The sequence below is a fragment of the Diabrotica virgifera genome, chromosome 3, assembly GCF_917563875.1.
Source record: "Diabrotica virgifera virgifera chromosome 3, PGI_DIABVI_V3a".
NCBI classification, from domain to species: domain Eukaryota; kingdom Metazoa; phylum Arthropoda; class Insecta; order Coleoptera; family Chrysomelidae; genus Diabrotica; species Diabrotica virgifera.
The window spans coordinates 35,427,502-35,448,085 of record NC_065445.1 but is presented as its reverse complement, the minus strand read 5'-3'; the positions used below and the strand labels follow the sequence as shown (position 1 = coordinate 35,448,085).

Here is a 20,584-nt window from a genome sequence, read left to right as displayed (position 1 = left end):
ATTATGGAAAGTTCTCGGAAATATTCTCGAAAGTTCTCGGAAATATTCTCAAGAAATTTCACTTGAAAGTTTCCGGGAATATTCGCAGTCAGGAGAATATTTCCATTTTTTATAGGCGAATATTCTCGGAAACTTTCCAATGTTCGCGAATATTCGCTTGGAAATATTCTCGACTAACATCACTACCTACACATGCCAAAAAAATCGATTTTCTTTTTTTGCATTGTTACTACCCTTAGATACAGAGTCACATGTTTCAAGAAAACCCGACCCGATTTAATATTCTAAATGAACCTAAAGATTGGAGAAAATTTTTCTGTATCAAGAGAAACACAGCAACCCCGAAATGTTTTTTGTCCTTTTCCACAACTTTGTTTTTGGACATGTTGGGTTTCTAAAAATACTGATTCAATTTTACAAATTAATACTTTATAAGGATATAATTTTTGGTTATGTGACAGTTATGGAAGGGTTCAACATTACTACATGCCTGATGATGGTGTCAGACTTAAATGATGTTTTTTAAGAGCTCCAGAACTAGGTTTTCTTTCTGGAACAGTCTCAGAAGGAGCACTGGAGCCATGTTTTTATTTTCACCGTGCCAGTAGATGGCGCATAAATTGTTTAAGTTTCAATATTTTTTTATGAAAATTGTTTTACTTGTACTTCTTTTCATAGTAAATGCTTGTGAAATTTTTCAAAACAATTGGTACAGTACTTTTTAGAAATTCCCAAACAGAGTATATGAATTTTGTACTTTTACACTAGGATATCCCGTTAATAAGTAGTCATTGTGAAACTTCTTGAAAAACTGAAGTAAAAACTATGAGGCGAAAGAAACTCACAAATGAACCGGAAGTTCGTGCTTCAATGTTACTTGAGAAAGAGGACTCTGTAATTACCATACCACGTGATATTGGTGTTTCAAGAGATTCAATTTATCAATTGAAACAGTTGAATGCGTAGTAGCTTTCTGAGACTGTTGCAGAAAGAAAATCTGGTTCTGGAGCTCTTAAAAAACATCATCTAAGTCTCATCAGGCATGTAGTAATGATGAACCCTTCCATAACTGCCACAGATCCCAAAATTAAATATCTTTATAAACTATTAATTTGTAAAATTAAAATAATAATTATCCTGATTTATGCGTTTTATTCACTCTGTAAAGATTTTTTTTTTGTCGGCATAGTATAGCATAATTTTTGCTCTACTAGAGGAAGTAACCAATAAAAAAAAGTTAACTACAAAAGAATTAAAAAAATAGCTTTCATACTCATATCCTTATCTGGGGTCATGCAGCTGAAGCTAAGCTTTGGTTTTCTCGAAAGCGGTACCGTTAAATTGCGACCGCAATATTGCGCTGATTGACGTCAGAGTGCGGTGGAAAAATCAGGGATCTTTATTGTGGCAATGAAATGTGTAAACTCAGACAGCGTCATCATTACTGTTTTGCAGTGAAAACGAGCGACTATTGACAACCTCGATGTTGCTCTTTTAATAGTGTTAGATGGTGCCGAATCAGAGAAAGAAATAGAACTGTAGATGGTACATACCAAATTTTGATTTTTTGCGATCTACATACTAACGAAAATAAGTTCAGAGAATATTTTCGTTTGACACCGGTCTTATTTGATTACGTCTTAGGATATATGAGGCATATAGAATCAAAACCTGCTAGATCAATATTTTGAAATTTTGTCAGGAGTCTAATAAAACATTAAAAATGTAAATTTTCCAAAAAGTATCCAGCATTTCTCAATTAAAGGGGCATCAATAAATATCATAAAATGGCACAGTAATTTGTCATTTTTCTGCATGCCCCTTACATCTTAAAAAATTTGTACTTTCAGTTTGGATTTAGCAGAATGAAACATTTAGGATTTAGCAGGTTTTCATTCTGATGGGCTCATATAAAAGACGATCTTTGTGGTGCAATACCAACAAACATTGTTCCAAATCCATTGATTCCTGAGCAGAAATTATGCCTGTTTTTAAGGTAAGTGTGTATTTCCATTATTATTGACTACATTAAACACAAAAGTAACACATATATGTCATAAGTCATAATTCATAATATATACTTTTATTTCGAAGAAATGTTTATATTTATTTGATAAATTGATATATGTATTTATAGAGTATACAGAAGCGTCATTTGAAATTTTGCTAGGGGGGGGGGGCAAACATTATATTTACAATACATTATATATGCAAACATAATACAAAATTGATCTATTTTTTATAAATTTCAGACATTTTTCAGGCAAATGCCCCCCCTGACCCTATCAAATGACGCCCCTGAGAGTATATTAGGCCAGGCTCCGCCACTACTGAAGTAGTGGATGGTCCCATTGCAGTTACATCATCAGTAGCAAATATAATGTTTGATGTGGAGCTACCTGCTGAGGATGGTCTATGCCCACAGTCAGAATTTTCCAATGGTGATAGTTGTTCAATCTCTGCATTTCCTATTAAATTTCCAATTTGCATTCCGAGCCTAGTCAGAACTACTTTTGGTTGGCCAGAACTGTTTAATTATTTTTGCCATTGATGTAAAGCAGCGGTTCTCAATCTTTTTGAGTGATGTACCACCTACAGTTATTTTTATTATTTTTGGTACCATCTATATTTTTAAATTGTATTATCAATACTTACCAAGTACTACTACTTTAATTTTTTCTGTGTTTTGTGTACCACCGCCAATAATGATATGTACCACCAGTGGTACATGTACCACAGATTGAGAACCTCTGATGTAAAGAATACTGTCATTTTCATCTTGCTTTTCCATGTTTTAAATCTCTCCTTTCAGCTATTTGTTTTAATATCTTCAAACGTTCATCTACAGATGTGGATGGTCCCTGCTCAATTTATTAGACTCGCCCTAGAAATATCAGTTTTTTTAATTTGAAACACCTTAAAAGTATGTTCAAAGTCATACGGAACTGCTGAATGGGTTAAATAACAATTACTTAATAATCTTGCTACATAATTAAGTTGAAAATGGTGAAACTTTTTGATTGAACTGTGAGAACTTTACGGATGGCAATAGAATGGGCTAAACGGGCGCAATGACTCGACTTTTTTCAACCTTAGGGCGGAGATACATATGCGCTCTGCTCGGTGTGCGAGCCGCTCGCGCGCAGCATATTCGTCAGATTAGTACGTGTTTTCAAGTGACGCACAAACGGCACGCACACGGCGCACCACGATCTAAATTCTGTCGGTTTTTCAACAAACGCTTTGATGGTTCGCAATACGTATTTGGACGGGTTTGCGAGTGGTTTGTTGGTTTTGGCGCGCATGAGTTGAATATTTGTTAGTAATGGAATGGTCGGAACTGTCGGAAGGAAATTGATGTTTACCGTGGAAAATCATTATTGTGGGATCCTCAATAAAGAACCATTTAATTTAAAGAAACAACTTAAATCCGATCTGAACGGAAATAGAAGCTGAAATAAAAAAATGTACATGCGGACCTTTTTAAAAAATGTTAGTTCATTGTTCTACTAAAAATAACATGTATTAAAAATAAGATTTATTATTTTATTTGGGCATAAGCCACAATTCGAGTTTGAAATCAAGTTTACTTGACCTTTCTACTTTCACTTCGGAAATAGTTATCAATATCAAAATAACATTCATAAGCAGATATATATTATGTGTCACCGGAAAGCGAAATAGGTAACGCACTACTTGGAGAACCTATAGTTTTCTAACTTCGTGTCTGGTGAAGCAACGCAGTTGAAACAAGCGGATATATTATAATTGTGTCACCGGAAAGCGAAAAAGGTAAGGCACAACTTGGAAGACCCAATAATTTTCTAACTTCGCTTCTGGTGAAGCAACAGAGTTGGAACAAGCAGATATATTATAATTGGGTCACCGGAAAGCCAAAAAGGTAATGCACAACTTGGAAGACCCAATAGTTTTCTAACTTCGCTTCTGGTGAAGCAACGGAGTTGGAACAAGCAGATATATTATAATTGGGTCACCGGAAAACGAAAGAGGTAACGCACAACTTGGAAGACCCAATAGTTTTCTAACTTCGCTTCTGGTGAAGCAACGGAGTTGGAACAAGCAGATATATTATAATTGGGTCACCGGAAAGCCAAAAAGGTAACGCACAACTTGGAAGACCCAGTAGTTTTCTAACTTCGCTTCTGGTGAAGCAACGGAGTTGGAACAAGCAGATATATTATAATTGGGTCACCGGAAAGCCAAAAAGGTAACGCACAACTTGGAAGACCCAATAGTTTTCTAACTTCGCTTCTGGTGAAGCAACGGAGTTGGAACAAGCAGATATATTATAATTATGTCACCGGAAAACGAAAAAGGTAACGCACAACTTGGAAGAGCCTATAGTTTCCTAACTTCGCTTCTGGTGAAGCAACGGAGTTGGAACAAGTAGATATGTTATAATTGTGTCGTCGGAAAGCGAAAAAGGTTAACGCACATCTTGGAAGAGCTTATAGTTTCCTAACTTCGCTTCTGGTGAAGCAACTGAGTTGGAACAAGCAGATATATTATAATTGGGTAACCGGAAAGCCAAAAAGCTAACGCACAACTTGGAAGACCCAATAGTTTTCTAACTTCGCTTCTGGTGAAGCAACGGAGTTGGAACAAGTAGATATGTTAGAAATGTGTCGTCGGAAAGCGAAAAAGGTAACTCACATCTTGGAAGAGCCTATAGTTTCCTAACTTCGCTCCTGGTGAAGCAACTGAGTTGGAACAAGCAGATATATTATAATTGGGTCACCGGAAAGCGAAAAAGTTAACACAGGGCTTGGAAGAACCTATAGTTCTCTAATTTCGTTTCTAGTGAAGCTACGCAGTTGAAACAAGCAGATACATTACAATTGTGTCACCGGAAAACGAAAAAGGTATCGCATGACTTGGAAGTACCTATAGTTCTCTAATTTTGTTTCTGGTTGTAGGAACAAGCAGATATATTATGGTAGGGGAGCAAAGTATGCTAAATGTGCAGTCACTCGAGCGCTTTGAGGACCTATTGGGTTGTGATTATTAGGTCCTAAAACCAAAAAAGTTAAGTAAAATTTTCCATTTTAGTGGGGACTTCCCATTTTTTAATTTAATTTTCCATTTCCAACAATCTTTTTTCCGATTATAGCGCCATCTATCCATAATTCAAAAAAATGTTTCGAATAAAAGTTGTTTATTTTTATACGAACAATCCAAATCTGCAATAAGAAACGGGGTCTACCATTTAAAATTTTAAAGTAACCCCCCACCTCACCTCCGTGGGAGGCCGTGCTTGGAACCATTCGATAGATTTTTCAAAAACATTGATAAAGTGTATTTGCAGTTTTTCGACATGATGTTTATTTTGCGAAAGATCGCGGGATTTGTATTTAAAATTTTAAATCTACCCCCACCCCTCTCCGTGGGGGGTCAAGTTTGGTATTTTTCGATAGATTTTTGAAAAATATTGAACACGTAGTTTTTAGTTTTTCAATCTGACGTTCATTTCGCGAAATATTCGCTTTTTTTTGGGAAACTTTTTGACTCACCCATTTCCGTACGCCCCGCTCAAATCGTCATATTTTTGAAATATAGACTCTTTTGCATGTACTTAACTTACCTTATCTTAATCTGACAATTTCGAATATTTTAAGGATCGATTTTTTCGGGCCCCCCTGAACGAACTCCCCTGTGTTAAGAGCCAATATATGGTGGAGGTACATCTGCAGGGTACCACGTTTCTCCCCATATGATAATCTGACGCGCTCGAGTAACTGCAAAAATTCCCGCTTGGGCTCCCCTACCATTATATTTGTGTTGCCAGGAAGCGAAAAAGGTAGTTCCCGAAATGTTCCCAAACTGTGGCTTATTCCACATAAAATAGTAAATTGCATAAGATGACACAAGAAAATAGTTTCAGAACAATACCAAAATAAGATGTAGTAGAAGTACAGGACAGAGACATGATTATCTATAATTACTAAACGTTCGTAAGTTTCCTCTGGATCGTCAAAATGAAAAATTTTAACGAGCAATAACCGCGCCACGAACGCGCGGCGCACACACGGCGCGGAGTTCGCGGCGCGGATATGTATTTCCGCCTTAAGGGTTTTAGTTAAATTAGTTAATATTGTTCTATATTAATGTTAGTTTTTAACTTTTATAATTCATTTTAAGATATTAATGGAAATATGCTAATTTCTAAAAGACTAAAAGAATCTTTCATTGGAATTTTTTCATATGGGTGATTGTAAAGATCTTTCTGTTGAGCAAATCGCCTCTGTTATTGCTCTATTAGAAAATCACATGTTGTCAAAGAGAGGTAGAAAAAAATATGGTGAATCTTAATCGTTAGTTCAAAGGTTGGCTCAAAAACCTAAAGAGAAACATCCTGTTACATCGATTTGGAAGGGTTGGTATGGCAGAAAGATTTCAGTCACCCCCAGAGGGCAACGAATTTTAAAGAATTTGGTTGTAAAACACAGAAGAGTCGCCCATAGCGATGATGTAATGAATAAATTGGAAGAATCAGGGTGCACTGTACGCCGAAATTTGTACAGTATGGGATTCAAATGTCATATGCCAGTTAATTAACCAACTAAACAACCAACTATCACCACAAATGCTCAAAAAATGCTTAGTTCGGGCCATTTTGCATAAAGACCCTATAGTCATATTATAATATTTATGCAAATTGACCGAAACTAAATGTTTCTTGAGCATTTGTGGTGATGGTTTTGGTTCCTTAACTGGCCTATGACATGTGAATCCGATTCTTCAAAATTCGGCGTACACTAGACACTCTGCTTCTTCCAATTTATTTCTTATATCGCTATGGGTGCCTTTTCTGTGTTTTACAGCCAAATTATTTAAAATTCGTTACCCTCTGGGGCTGACTGAAATCTTTCTGCCATACCAACCCCTCCAAATCGATATAACAGGATTTTTCTCTTTAGGTTTTTTACTCAAACTTCGAACTGATGATTAGTTCAACTACAAACAGTTCTCAGAGCTCCGATCTCAGTCCCAGATACTTGCCAAGCGTGACTATTTAAACTTTACAATGTCTACTGAAAACTCTCTTCCCGGCGGTCTGAATAAGTTTTGGTCTTTTATCAATAACAAAAGAAAATCAAATGGAATTCCTTCTGAGTTATCTCACAACGGTAAAACTAGTTCATCTGGTAAAGATATTGCGAATTTATTTGCTGATTTCTTTTCATCAGTTTACTCCTCTGTTGTTGTTGATTTCCCCGATGTCAAGTCCTTTGTACTTAAAGGACGTAAGTATTTGTAATGAAATAATACTCGATGTAAAATACTTTATTTTAAAGAATTATGCACATGGTTTCCATTTTCTATCGCAGTATTAAGTATCTGCCAGCTGTCGTTCAGATGATAGTAGTACCAACCTACATTCATGGTTAAGGGAGTTTTACACGAACATAACACCTCCTCCCTTGACCAAGAATTACAAAAGTTAACTAGAAGTAAAAGTACTTACAAATTCAGTCTGGTAACAGGTTTCCTTACTCTAGTGGAACGCCTTAAAATGGGTTCCTCAGTTTCAGTTTGAGCCCCAGGTACACTATTCGAACTTTCCATATTGTTTGAAATTTCGGATTCATCAGTAATCACTTCGGTAGGTGGTGGTGAGACACTGTGCTCTGGAATTGATGCCTCCCTCGGAATCAAATTGTGAGTAATGGTATCCGGAATGTAACATGTTGGATTATTTTGAGATGGAGTATATTCCCCAATTTGCCGTATTTGGTCTACATGACGTTTCCATGTTCTACCATCATCTAACTGAATTAAATAATGCAATAACCCTAATCTGAGTACAATAATGCCAAATTGCCATTTAGAATGAAAATAATCCCTCACGGAAACCCTAGTTCCTATATCAAAGTTTCTTAGACTCATATCAGTATAGGTAACTCTATCACTACATGAAGGTTTAAGTAAATCTAATCTATTCCTTATTTGTCTTCCTAACATAAGTTCTGAGGGACTTTTACCTGTAACTGTATGTGGGCTTCTGCGGTATTGCATAAGTAGCTTACATAATTCAAACTCCCTGTCATTTCCCTCACTTCGCATAGCCCTTAAACATTTTTTTAGTATTTGGACATATCTCTCTCCCTGTCCATTAGTTGCAGGATGGTAGGGTGCAGTAAATTTTTGTGTAATTCCATTATCTTTCATAAAAGTTCTAAACTCATGAGAGTCAAATTGTCTACCATTGTCTGTAACAAAAACTTTAGGAATACCAAAAGTTGTAAAAATTTTTCGGCAAATTTCAATAGTAGTTTTTGTAGTAGTATTTTTTGTAAAATGAATTTCAGGCCATTTACTGAAGGAATCTACCAATATAAAATAATAACCTCCATTGAAAGGTCCAGCGTAATCAGCATGCACTCGTTCAAAACAAAATTTTGGTGGTTCCCATATATGAGAATTATCTTTAATTGGGTTGTTCTTGTGCTTATTGCACTCTAAACAATTTTTACAAAGTGACTCAATATCCTGGTCTATGTGAGGCCACCAGCAATAACTACGAGCTAAAGATTTCATTCTAACTATTCCAAAATGTGCAGTATGTAATTCTGTCAAAATTTTATTTCTCAATTTAGTAGGTATAACTACTCTTTGTCCTCTCATAATAACATCAGATTGTAATGAAAATTCAGCTTGATTTATATTGAAGCTAAATCGTTTATCAACAGGTTTTCCTGTTTTTAACCCAACAAGTAATTTTTTTAAGGTATGATCATTTTTTGTATGAAAAGCTAGATCTCTAATATTTGTAGGCAAAGTTTCAATTTGATTTATTTCAAAAATATCTGGCTCATCATGTGTGAAATTTTGTTCTGATTTTATAGGTAGACGTGAAAGTGCGTCAGCATTGAGATGAGAATCTGTATTTTTGTAACGAATGTCATAATTCAAACCTTGTAAGAAAATTGCATAATGTTGCATTCTTGTTGCACTTAAAACTGGTAGGCTTTTATCAGGTGCAAAAATTTGAACTAACGGTTTATGATCAGTGAGCAAAGTAAATTTCCTAGCACATAAATAATTGTAAAATTTTTTTACTCCAAAAATTATGCTGTAAGCTTCTTTGTCTATTTGTGAGTACCTTTGCTGTGTAGTAGTAAGAGTTTGAGAAGCAAACTGTAAGGGTCTCTCTGTACCGTCTGGAAAGATATGTGAAAGTACTGCACCTACCCCATAGGGTGATGCATCAGTTGCTAGGACTAATGGTAAATTTGGGTCATAGTGACATAAAACATTTCTAGAACAAATGAGTTTTTTTGCTTTGTCAAACGCAGTTTGACAAGTATTCGACCATTTAAAATTGACATTCTTTTTAAGTAAATTATTTAATGGTTGTAAAATTGTAGAAGTATCTTTTAAAAAACGTCTGTAATAATTAATTAGGCCACAGAAACTCCGAACTTGAGTTCTGTTTGTAGGTATTGGAGCATTTGCAATTGCAGTTACCTTATCTGCACTAGTAGACACACCCGTTTTACTCATCTTATATCCACAGTAGTCAATCTCGTCTTTGAAAAATTCGCTTTTATCCAAATTTATATGTAAATTATGTTCAGATAATTTCTTTAAAACTTGTTCAAGTCTTTGTAAATGTAAGGTATTATTTGGAGCTGTAATTCTTATATCATCCTGAAATATTGAAATACCATCTATTCCTTGTAGCATTTGCTCCATTAAACGTTGCCATTTGGCAGGAGCACTAGCAATTCCAAACATTAATCGATTTGGTTGAAATAAACCTTTATGGGTGTTTAATGTAAGTAAATGTTTCATTTCATCTTTTATTGGCAAGTGTAAGTAAGCTTTCGTAATATCTATTTTTGTATATTTGTCCCCACCTGCTAATTGGGAAAGTAGGTCATCTGGTGTAGGTAAAGGGTATTCATCCACTTCAATGCAAGGGTTTAATGTGATTTTAAAATCACCACAAATGCGTATGTCCCCATTTTGTTTAACTACAGGAACAATAGGAGTTGCCCAGTCCGAAAATGCTACTTTCTTTAAGACTCCCTGATTTACTAAGGACTCTAATTCTGCCTCAACTTTAGGGCGTAATGCAAAAGCTACAGGACGGGCCTTACAAAATTTTGCTTTAGTACCAGGTTTTAGATAAATTTCAGCCTCTAACCCTTTTATTTCACCAACTGACTTTTCAAATAAATGTTTATATTTATCTAACAAAGTTGCAATTTCAAAATTTTCATGTAGAATTGTATTTACCTGATGTAAATTGATTTCCAGAGCATGTATCCACTCTCGACCAACCAGTGAGTAGCCATCACCATCCACCACATACAACTTTAGAGTGTGCTTTAATTCCTGGTGCTCAACCTCCACTGAAACTAAACCTAAAACATTCAAATTATTTTTGCAGTATGTAGTTAATTTAACATCCGATTTTTGTAATTGTAATGCAGGAAAATATTTTTCAAATATATTTTTATTTATGATTGTAACAGCAGCGCCAGAATCAATTTCAAAATTTAAAATATTACCATTCACTTTTAAATTTATAAAAAATTTATCTTTGCAATTTCCAGCATTTACTTCTAAGACCTCTTGAGCAGAGTTTACTGAATTTACTTGCCTGTGTGAATTTTGTTGTGCCTTTAAACAAACTTTTTGAATGTGTCCGACGTTTTTACAAAAGTTACAGATTAAATGCTTTTTATTACATTTATCGGCTAAATGCGAGGTGTCTCCGCATCTATAACAAGCCCTATTAGGGTTATTTGACATTGTAGAAGTATTATTAGGAGAGCTACTATGATTATTTACTGTATTATTATCATTAAATTTACTAGTGTTTGTATTTTTATGAGAACTTTTTGCTTTCGCATTTAAAACATTTATACTAGCCTGATTGTAATTATTGTTGTGAGAAAATTGATTACTATCCTTTTCTGAAGTTTCCATGCTTGCTGCAATTTCTACGGCTCGGTCCAAGTCCAATCCCTTTGTTTCTAATAGTCTGGCTTGAATCCTCTTTGACTGTAAACCAAAAACAAACTGATTTCGTATAGCACTTTTTAAATATGTGGAAAAGTTGCAGTTTATGGCAAGTTTCTGTAGAGAATGTAGGTATTCTTGTATACTTTCGCCTTCTGCTTGTCTTTTTGATTGAAACCTAAATATTTCAGCAATTTCAAGTGGTGCAGGGTTGTAAAAATTATCCATTAACTTAACTGTATCCTCATATGACTTGTCTTCAGGGACCTCTGGAGCTAGTTTATCACACAGTGTATCGTATGCTTCCGACCCCATGTAATGTAGTAAATAGGGCAATTTCATTTCCTCTGGAATTTTAAAAACTTTGTATGCTCCTTCCAGCCGTTTTACCCACCTGGACCATTTTGTAGCTGTCTGGTTAAAAGGTTCAACGGAAAACTGGAATGTAGAAACTTGTGTAGACATTACTGGAGCTGTAGCAGGTGCAACTATCGCAGTTGTAGTCGAGGAACTCGTGTTTGTACCGGCTGTAGTTGATGTAGTGTCTGTAATATTTGTATCCATTATCCTCGTCGCCAAATGTCAAGTCCTTTGTACTTAAAGGACGTAAGTATTTGTAATGAAATAATACTCGATGTAAAATACTTTATTTTAAAGAATTATGCACATGGTTTCCATTTTCTATCGCAGTATTAAGTATCTGCCAGCTGTCGTTCAGATGATAGTAGTACCAACCTACATTCATGGTTAAGGGAGTTTTACACGAACATAACACCCGAAGACATCACTTCTTCACCCTTAAACCTATCATCATGTAAACTATCCATCTCTGACATTTACTCTAAATTGTGTAACCTCAATCCTTCTAAAGGCCCGGGACCTGATGGCATCCCATCAAGCTTGCTCAAGTACTGTGCATTTAATTTAGCTCGGCCATTAATTCTCATCTTTAACAAGTCTTTAGCTAGTGGAAGCTTTCCAAATGTTTGGAAGACCAGTTTCCTATTGCCCTTACACAAAACAGGTGACAAAAGTCTTGTGTCCAACTATAGACCTATTAGTATCCTAAACTCTATTCCTAAACTATTCGAATCACTTGTCTGCGATTTCCTTACACCCTCCTTGAACGGTGTTCTTTTGGAACAGCAGTTTGGTTTCAGGCGCCATAAGTCAACTGAACTCAATTTGCTGACATATACTAACTTCTTACTGAACGCCTTGGACGAAGGACTACAGGTGGACGCCCTGTACACCGACTTCTCTAAGGCTTTCGACAGAGTTAATCACAATATTCTATTAGAAAAATTGCAGCGATTAGGGATACATGGTTCACTTCTGCTGTGGCTTAGGGAATATCTTCTGGACAGAAAACAAATCGTCAAGCTCTACAGCTATTTTTCCTACGAAATAGTTGTCCCTTCGGGCGTACCGCAGGGATCTCATCTTGGACCTTTGTTGTTTAATGTTTTTATTAACGATATAAAAGACTGTTTCCAATATGCGAAATTTCTTTTATTTGCTGACGATGTTAAGTTTTACTGCCACATTAGGAATCCATTCGACTGTTTAAGGCTTCAGTCCGATTTGAATCGGTTGAATGAATGGTGCAGCAACAATGACATGGTTCTCAACTACTGCAAATGTTTTCACATTTCATTCACGCGTTCGAAAAGTCCTATCTCTTTCACATACAAAATAGGTGATATAAATATCACAACAGTCACATCCATAAAAGATCTTGGAGTTACACTTGACTCTGGACTATCTTTCAATATTCATATAAGCAATATCATCTCAAAATCGCTTCAACTGTTAGGTTTTATTAAAAGATGCTCCCAAGACTTTAAGCAGTTGAGATCGTTTAAACTGTTGTACTGTGCAATGGTGAGGCCAATCGTGGAATATGCATCTTGCGTCTGGTCACCCGCCTATGAGACATACAACTGTAAGATTGAAAGGATCCAGCACCTATTCCTTAGGTTCGTCGCATTCAAAACAAACCGTAGAGACTGGAATTATATGGATCTTGAACTAGAACTTAACATTGACACCTTATCAAGCAGACGGAAAAAGAAGGAGCTCCTGGAGGAAGTAGGTTTACATATTCCCTCCAGAATCACACGTTCAAGATCTACGTTTCATACTCCCATCAGCAGAACTAACTTCACTGCAAATTCTTTCATCTCGAGGGTTTCTAGACAGGCAAATGCTTGCTCCAATTGTGTGGATTTCTTTGCGGATAGTTCGCGATTTTTAAAAACGCTAAAGGGTTGCACCCTCTAGTGTTATGTTCTTGAATGTTTTAAACTTGAGATTATATATCTTTACCTGTTATTTTTACTTTTTGACTTGCTTTATTGTCGTAGTGTTTATTGTATCTTATTGTATTTCACGTATATTTGTAATATTTTGTTAGTTCTTCATATCTTCTGTAATGTTTTATTGTAATGAGCTTTGCTCGTAAATATAAATAAATAAATAAATAAATTAAGATACACAACATTTTTTTGCTATTTCTCTTTGACAACATGTGATATTTTTTAATAGAGAAGTAACAGAAGAGATTTGCTCAACAAAGAGATCTTTATAATCACTCATATGAAAAAATTTCAATCGAAGGTATTCGTCTTTTTGAAATTAACATATTTCTATTAATATCTCAAAATAAATTAAACAAATTAAAAACTAACATGAATGTAGAATAATATTATATTAACACTCACCACTGCACATTTTACGAAAATTCAACACCAATCACTAATTTAACTAAAAAACTAAAGTTGAAAAAAGTCGAGTCATTGCACACTTTAAGGACATTCTATTGCCATCTGTCAAGTTTTCATAATTCATTAAAAAAATATCAACATTTTTAAACTTAATTATATAGCACGATTATTAAGTAATTGTTATTTAACCCATTTAGTAGTTCCGTATGACTGAAAATACTTTTAAGGTGTTTTAAATTAAAAAAACTAATATTTCTAGGGTGAGTCGAATAAATTGAGCAGTAGTTATACATTTGCGTTATCAATATTTCGTCCTGCTCACTTGTCCATTCAGTTTGTTTTAGTCCAGAACACATTATGCAAACAAAAAACACCTTTAAATAATGTATTCAATTCTATTCACTTCACCAATGCAATAAACCGTTGACTGAATGTTCCTCTCCGCATTGGCTACACCATTCAATATGCCAGCACCGTCATATTGCGTTGTGGTGGCTTCCAACGCTTCCTTGAAAACAACTGCTATTATTGTGTGTGGTACAGTTTTCTATGATGTTATTCGCCGCAATATTGCGGTCGCAATTTTCCGGTACCGCTTTCGAGGAAACCAGAGCTTTACAGAGTATTTGGTCTGCAGAGAAAGGCAGTGAGGGTCTTTGCTTAATTGCGATCTGTCGTCAGGTGTCACACTTATGAAAGGTTGTGAATTTTTTCTGTAAGAGGACAGCAAATTTTTGTCTACCAATTGAGGGGGGAGGTCACCGTTCTTGCCCAAGGTGACAAAATAGCTCAAACTGGACCTGCTGTTGAGCAATAAACATAAAGGATAACTCTAACGGTTCACATAAAGAACCAAAAGATTTTAAAGAAGTAACATAAATTATAATTTATTTATTTATTTACGGGAAAACCCCATTAGTTGGTACAAAAACAATAGCTAAATTCTTAAACAGTTTATAACTATCTTATAACTAGGTAAATCCAAAAGCAAAAAAACTCGAAAGGCATTTCTAATTCTATCAGACTTAAGCCTGGTTTTCCTCGAAAGCGGCACCGACAAACTGCGACCCTAACACTGCGATGAATTACGTCAGCTTACGGTGAAAAATTCAAGGTTCTTCACTGCGGCAATGGAATGTGCAAACTCAGCAAGCGGTGGCTTCCAACGCATCCTTGGAAACCACCGCTATTATTTTGCATGGTACAGTTTTTTATGACGTCATTCATCGCAGTGTTACGCTCCCAGTTTGTCGGTGCCGCTTTCGAGGAAACCGAGGCTTTAATGAATCTTAGATCATTGAGCTAACTAGTACTCGTACATAAACTATTATAAAAATGATAATTTTAGACCATTAAAACAAAAACATTTTAAACAAACTTGATACTACTAAGTAATGTATTAAGAAAGAATAACGAAGAGAGCGGTAACTACGTTAATGGTAGCTAGACGTACTCATGGAAAAATGTGGGATTTGAGACCAGAAATGGTATATTGGACTTATAACATAGTGGTAAAACCCACAATTACATATGCGTCAGTGGTATGGTGGCCAAAGGTGCAGCAAAAAAGTGCTATCATCAAATTAAGCAAGGTGCAAAGACTTACTTGTCTCGGGATCACGGGGGCTATGAGGGGCACACCTACGGCAGCTCTGGAGGCACTAATGGATCTCCCTCCTTTACATATAACAATAAGAGGTGAGGCGAGAATGGGATATTATAGACTGCGAGAAAACCTGAGCAACGTACCAGTTAAATCAGGACATAGTAGAATAACGAATGAAACTAATGATGTCGAATGGATGATGATTTCTGACCATATGACATCAAGATACAGGCCTGAAGTACCTTTTCAAGAGGACATTTGTCCACGAGACAAATGGGACAGAGGAAACTCTCGACATAGACTGCAGGGTTACACCTGGTATACGGACGGGTCTAAAACTGCAGACGGTTCGGGCGCAGGAATATTCTGTAGTGGTGAAAATTTCAACATTTCTATTCCACTGGGAGAGTATACCTCCGTATTTCAGGCAGAGATTTTTGCAATATTGCAGTGTGCAAGAGAAAACAACCTGAGGGCATTCGAACTGCAGCGGGTTAACATATGCACAGATAACCAAGCAGCCATTGGGGCTCTTATAAGCCCTAAGGTGAACTCTAGGCTGGTGTGGGAATGTCGACAAGAACTTGATAGACTGGCACAACACAACAGTGTTATACTGGTATGGGTTCCAGGTCATCGGGGCATATACGGCAATAAAAGAGCTGATGCACTTGCCAAGAGAGCATCAGCTACAAAATACCTGGGTCCATAGCCGGCCGTGAGAGTGTCAAAAAGCACCGTCCGTGAACGAAAAAAGCCTGGATCCGAAGCCAACACAACTCGCACTGGGAGAGTGTACCCGGTCAAACACATGGCAAGATGTATATCGGACGGACATGTGTTAGTAGGGCTGAGTTACTGCTGAAAACAAGCAGGAATCAGCTCAGAGTCATGACAGGTTTCCTCACTGGACATGCGCCAGTTAAGGGTCACCTGCATACAATGGGGCTGTTTCATGGAGACTTGAGCTGCAGACTCTGTAACAGAGAACCTGAAACAGTCAACCATATTTTGCATGACTGTGAGGCATTGGATCGTAGGCGGCAAACACTTTTCGGAGACATCGAAATGACTTCCAAATTTATATGGCACCCACCCACTAGACCTATACAAGCTGGTACACGGTTCCAGAATTCTGGAATGGGTTGCATAAACGAATGGAAGATGTACAATAAGCCAAGTGGTTGCAGTACAACCGGTGCACAACAGACGGCTTCTAGGAAAAAAAATGTATTAAGACAATAGAGACATTACATAAGAGAAGTACGAACAAAGTAGCCGAAAGAGAAAGCCATTACAGAGTGGTGTTTACAAACTGACATGTGGTGACTGTCCAAAAACTTACATCGGTCAAACTGGCAGAACCTTTGACAGACGGATAGCAGAACACAAAAGGGCTTTCAACAATAGAAAAGAAAATTCTACATATGCACTTCACCTTCTAGATCATAATCAATATTTTAATGAACAATTTCAAATTCTTCATATTCAAAGTAAAGGCCTTAAGGTATCTTTATTAAAATCTATGGAAATTAAATTGAAAAATACAGATATAATTGAAAAAAATAGCTTCCCACTCCTCAACCTATTCAGTTAGAGACTTCAAAATGAAAACACTTGCTAAAATAAATCACTTGAGAAAGGCACCATGCCGGAATAGCTATAGCCACATAGTTATATAATAAATTATTGTGGAAGTATCGAAAACAAAAGTTTTCAGTATTTTATTGTTAAATAAAATGAACTTCCATCAAGTAATGGATGAATCCATCAATTACATATTTATATTACACTGCGCGTCATTAAAAAAAGGCCACCTGAAATTTTTGTCACTTTAATTTTTACGAATCCTACAAGAAATTTGTCATTAGATGTTTGTGTAATGTTTTAAAGCAGTATGCAATCATTTCTTAAATAACAAATGTCAAAAAAAACTTCTTCCAAAATGATGATTTTATTGGAAAATTAAAGAAAATTTACATTGTACATTTTTCTGTTTTCTTTATAAAAATTACAATAAAGTCGTGATTATTAATATTCTGTATTACCACCTCCATTATGAATTACACGCCTCATTCCATTTGGCATTGAATTGATCAAATTCTGGATGTTGTCTTGAGGAAAAGCTTCCCATTCTTCCATGAGTGCCAACAGAAGCTGCTCACTATTTATTGGAACAGGTATTCTGTTTCTTATTCATCATTTGAGTTGGTTCCAGACACGTTCAATCGGGTTCAAATCTGGACATTGAGTCGGTCAATTCATTTTTGGCTCACCGACGGTTTCCAGGTATTGCGTTAACATCCTGGCTACGTGTAGCCGCGCGTTGTCTTGCATGAAAATAAAGTGTTCGCCCAAAAAACCTGCAAAAAGCATTACATGCTCGTCTAGAATTTCGGTAATGTATCGGTGATTCAACGCTTCTCTATCAATAAATACGAGATCAGTATGGCTTTCGAATGAAGTGCCTGTCCAAAACATTACCGAAACTCCTCCAAAAGCAACGCGTGCTCGTCGAACACAAGCAGCATATCGTTCATCACGTCTTCTGTATGATGTAATGCGACCATCTGAGTTATAAAGAACCATCCTGTACTCATCACTAAACAAAACATTTTTCCAATATTCTATCGTCCAATGCTCGTGGTCGTGGTCTCTAGCAAACTGTAGTCGGCGTTGTCGATATGCTGCTGTTAACAAAAGTCCTGTTACTGGACAGCGAGCCCTTAGACCAAATTCCCTCAACATTCTCACGGTAGAAGTGCGTAATGTCCACCGTGAGCATTTTGAAAACGGTTTTGGATTGCTCTAGCCGTAAAGAACCGATTTTGCAAAGAAGTGCGTTGTACAGAGCGGTCTTCTCTGGCCGTCGTGATTCTTCTCGGGCCTGATCCTGGTCGTCATTCGTGAGATCCAGGCTCGACGAATCATTGGTGAGCTTTTTTGGACCATACAACGACTGACTCCAAGCTTTTTGGCAACTTTTCTTTGACTCATTCCATCACCAATCAAACTAATAATTTGAACAGATCTAGCCAATCTATCAGCATTAATCTTTTAAATTTAAAAATTGCACAAGTTCACTCTTTGAACAACTGTACACTAGTGAAAGATTTTTGAAAAACAGAATAGCCACATTCCAAGAAAAATAAGGTACAAACAACACGTGCATTATGCGAAGTCGTAGAACTGATATCAATTCTGTAAACTTATTAGCCTTAATTGACTTGTCTGCACCGTTTGTCGGTGCCTAAAAGACGCTAAAAGTGTTTCTGCATTGTGGGAGTTTAGTTACAATAGAGCAAATTGTATAAACTTAAAGTTATTGAAAAATTCTTATAAAATTCTAGGTGGCCTCTTTTTCATGGCGCGCAGTGTATTTAAAACATATTTTTAAAATATTTATATCATTTACTACAGTTACTAAGTTATGCTGTCTTCAGTTTTATTAGGCTTTAATTCGGTTATTGCATTTGTCTGTTTTTACATTAAATTTCTCTTATACTCGGAATTTTTATTTTATATCTTGTGTGTATTTTAGGTTATCTCCAAGAAGAAATCAAAATGGAAATTAATGAAACATTAATTGAACATACATCTGACGAAGGAAATTATATGGGTCGATATTGTGAAGGAAAAAATTTAGATAAAAATATGGAAGTAGTGACTGGACAAAGATCTTACAAATGTGAAATTTGTTATAAGCAGTTTAGTGAAACTTGCGATTTAAAAACCCATTTGAGAGTGCACACTGACGAAAAACCGTACAAGTGTGAAACTTGTTTAAAGCAGTTTTCTAAAAAAGCTTTAATGAAAAACCATTTCAGAATACACACTGGAGAAAAGCCCTACGCATGTGAAATTTGTTTTATGAAGTTTAGGGTAGCAGGTACTTTGAAAAAACATTTGATAGTACACACAGGAGAAAAACCATACAAGTGTAAAATTTGTTTTAAGCAATTTAGTGAAGCAAGTAATTTGAAAAGACATTTGAGTGTGCACACTGGGGAAAAACCTTACAAGTGCGAAATTTGTTTGAGGCAGTTTTCTCAGGGAATTACTTTGAAAACGCATTTGAGAGTACACACTGGAGAAACACCTTACAAGTGTGAAACTTGTTTGAAGCAGTTTAGTGCAGCCAGTAGTTTGAAAACACATTTGAGAGTGCACACTGGAGAAAAACCTTATAAGTGCGAAATTTGTTTTAAGCAGTTTGCTACTGCAAGTCATTTGAAAATACATTTGAGAGTGCACACTGGAGAAACACCTTACAGGTGTGAAGTTTGTTTTAGGCAGTTTAATGAGGATAGTAATTTGAAAATACATTTGAGAGTGCACACTGGAGAAAAACCATACAAGTGTGAAATTTGTTTTAAGCAGTTTAGTCAAGCTTGTAGTTTGAAAACACATTTGAGAGTGCATACTGGAGAAAAACCTTACAAGTGTGAAATTTGTTTCAAGAAGTTTTCTCAGAGTATTACTTTGAAAACGCATTTGAGAGTGCACAAATAACTGCACGTGGCACTTAGGGAGTGCCGAGTGATGTGACTACTGTGGGTTATTACTATATCGCCCAGTTTTACAGTATGTGGTTAACCTTGCGGTCAACTGACCTTTACCCTTAGAGCGGCGTTCATACTCGGGCGATAAAAGATAAGCGATATATCGTAAACGATACGCGATAGCCGATACACACAAACATACTTAAAATCTAAATAGAGATAGTGCCGGATTAACCAATAAGCAAAGTAGGCAGTTGCCTAGGGGCCTCGGTCCCTAAGGGGGCCTCGCAGGGCCCAAAATGAAAAAATAATAATTAGAATTAAATAACTATAAATGTTGAAAAATTCAAATATCGAGCAATACCATAAGAGTGATGGTATGGTGGACGTATAAAACTACATTACAATGCATACTTTTGTTCACATAGAAAGTCCATGTGAGAATAAATCGCTAATGAATGCCCTTTGGTAATAAGAACAGTACTGTAGATGGAAATAAGAAAGACGATTCTAGAGTGGAGCATAAAAACACAAGAAAAGGCAGGAGAAAGAAAAAACCCTTAAGCAAGGTCGAAAACAGAACCAAAACTTACTTAAATTCGGTTTCACACGGAAATCCATAGCTAGTGAAGCTGTTCGCATAGCAGTTCAAGAAGTTAAAGAACCAGAAACCGAAACTTACTTAGAAATTGAAGTTAAAGATAAATAATTGGGTCCTAAATTCACATAGGATTACGGAAGACGGATAGACATAGGAT

The 20,584-nt window shown here is 36.2% G+C and overlaps 1 protein-coding gene and 1 long non-coding RNA gene across 2 annotated transcripts in view; both read left to right on the top strand.

Moving 5' to 3' along the window:
* LOC114345132 (zinc finger protein 271-like) overlaps window positions 1-20,584 on the top strand; it is a 33,451-nt gene that overhangs the window by 8,712 nt on the left and 4,155 nt on the right. Inside the window, exon 2 of the mRNA XM_050647431.1 lies at window positions 18,866-19,828. Coding sequence (XP_050503388.1) covers window positions 18,866-19,828 — 963 coding nt within the window. The remainder of the gene's footprint in view (window positions 1-18,865; window positions 19,829-20,584) is intronic.
* Window positions 3,332-4,699, top strand: LOC126881827 (uncharacterized). Its single transcript, XR_007697017.1, has 3 exons — window positions 3,332-3,901; window positions 4,229-4,446; window positions 4,666-4,699. It is a non-coding gene; the product is annotated as an uncharacterized LOC126881827 (long non-coding RNA).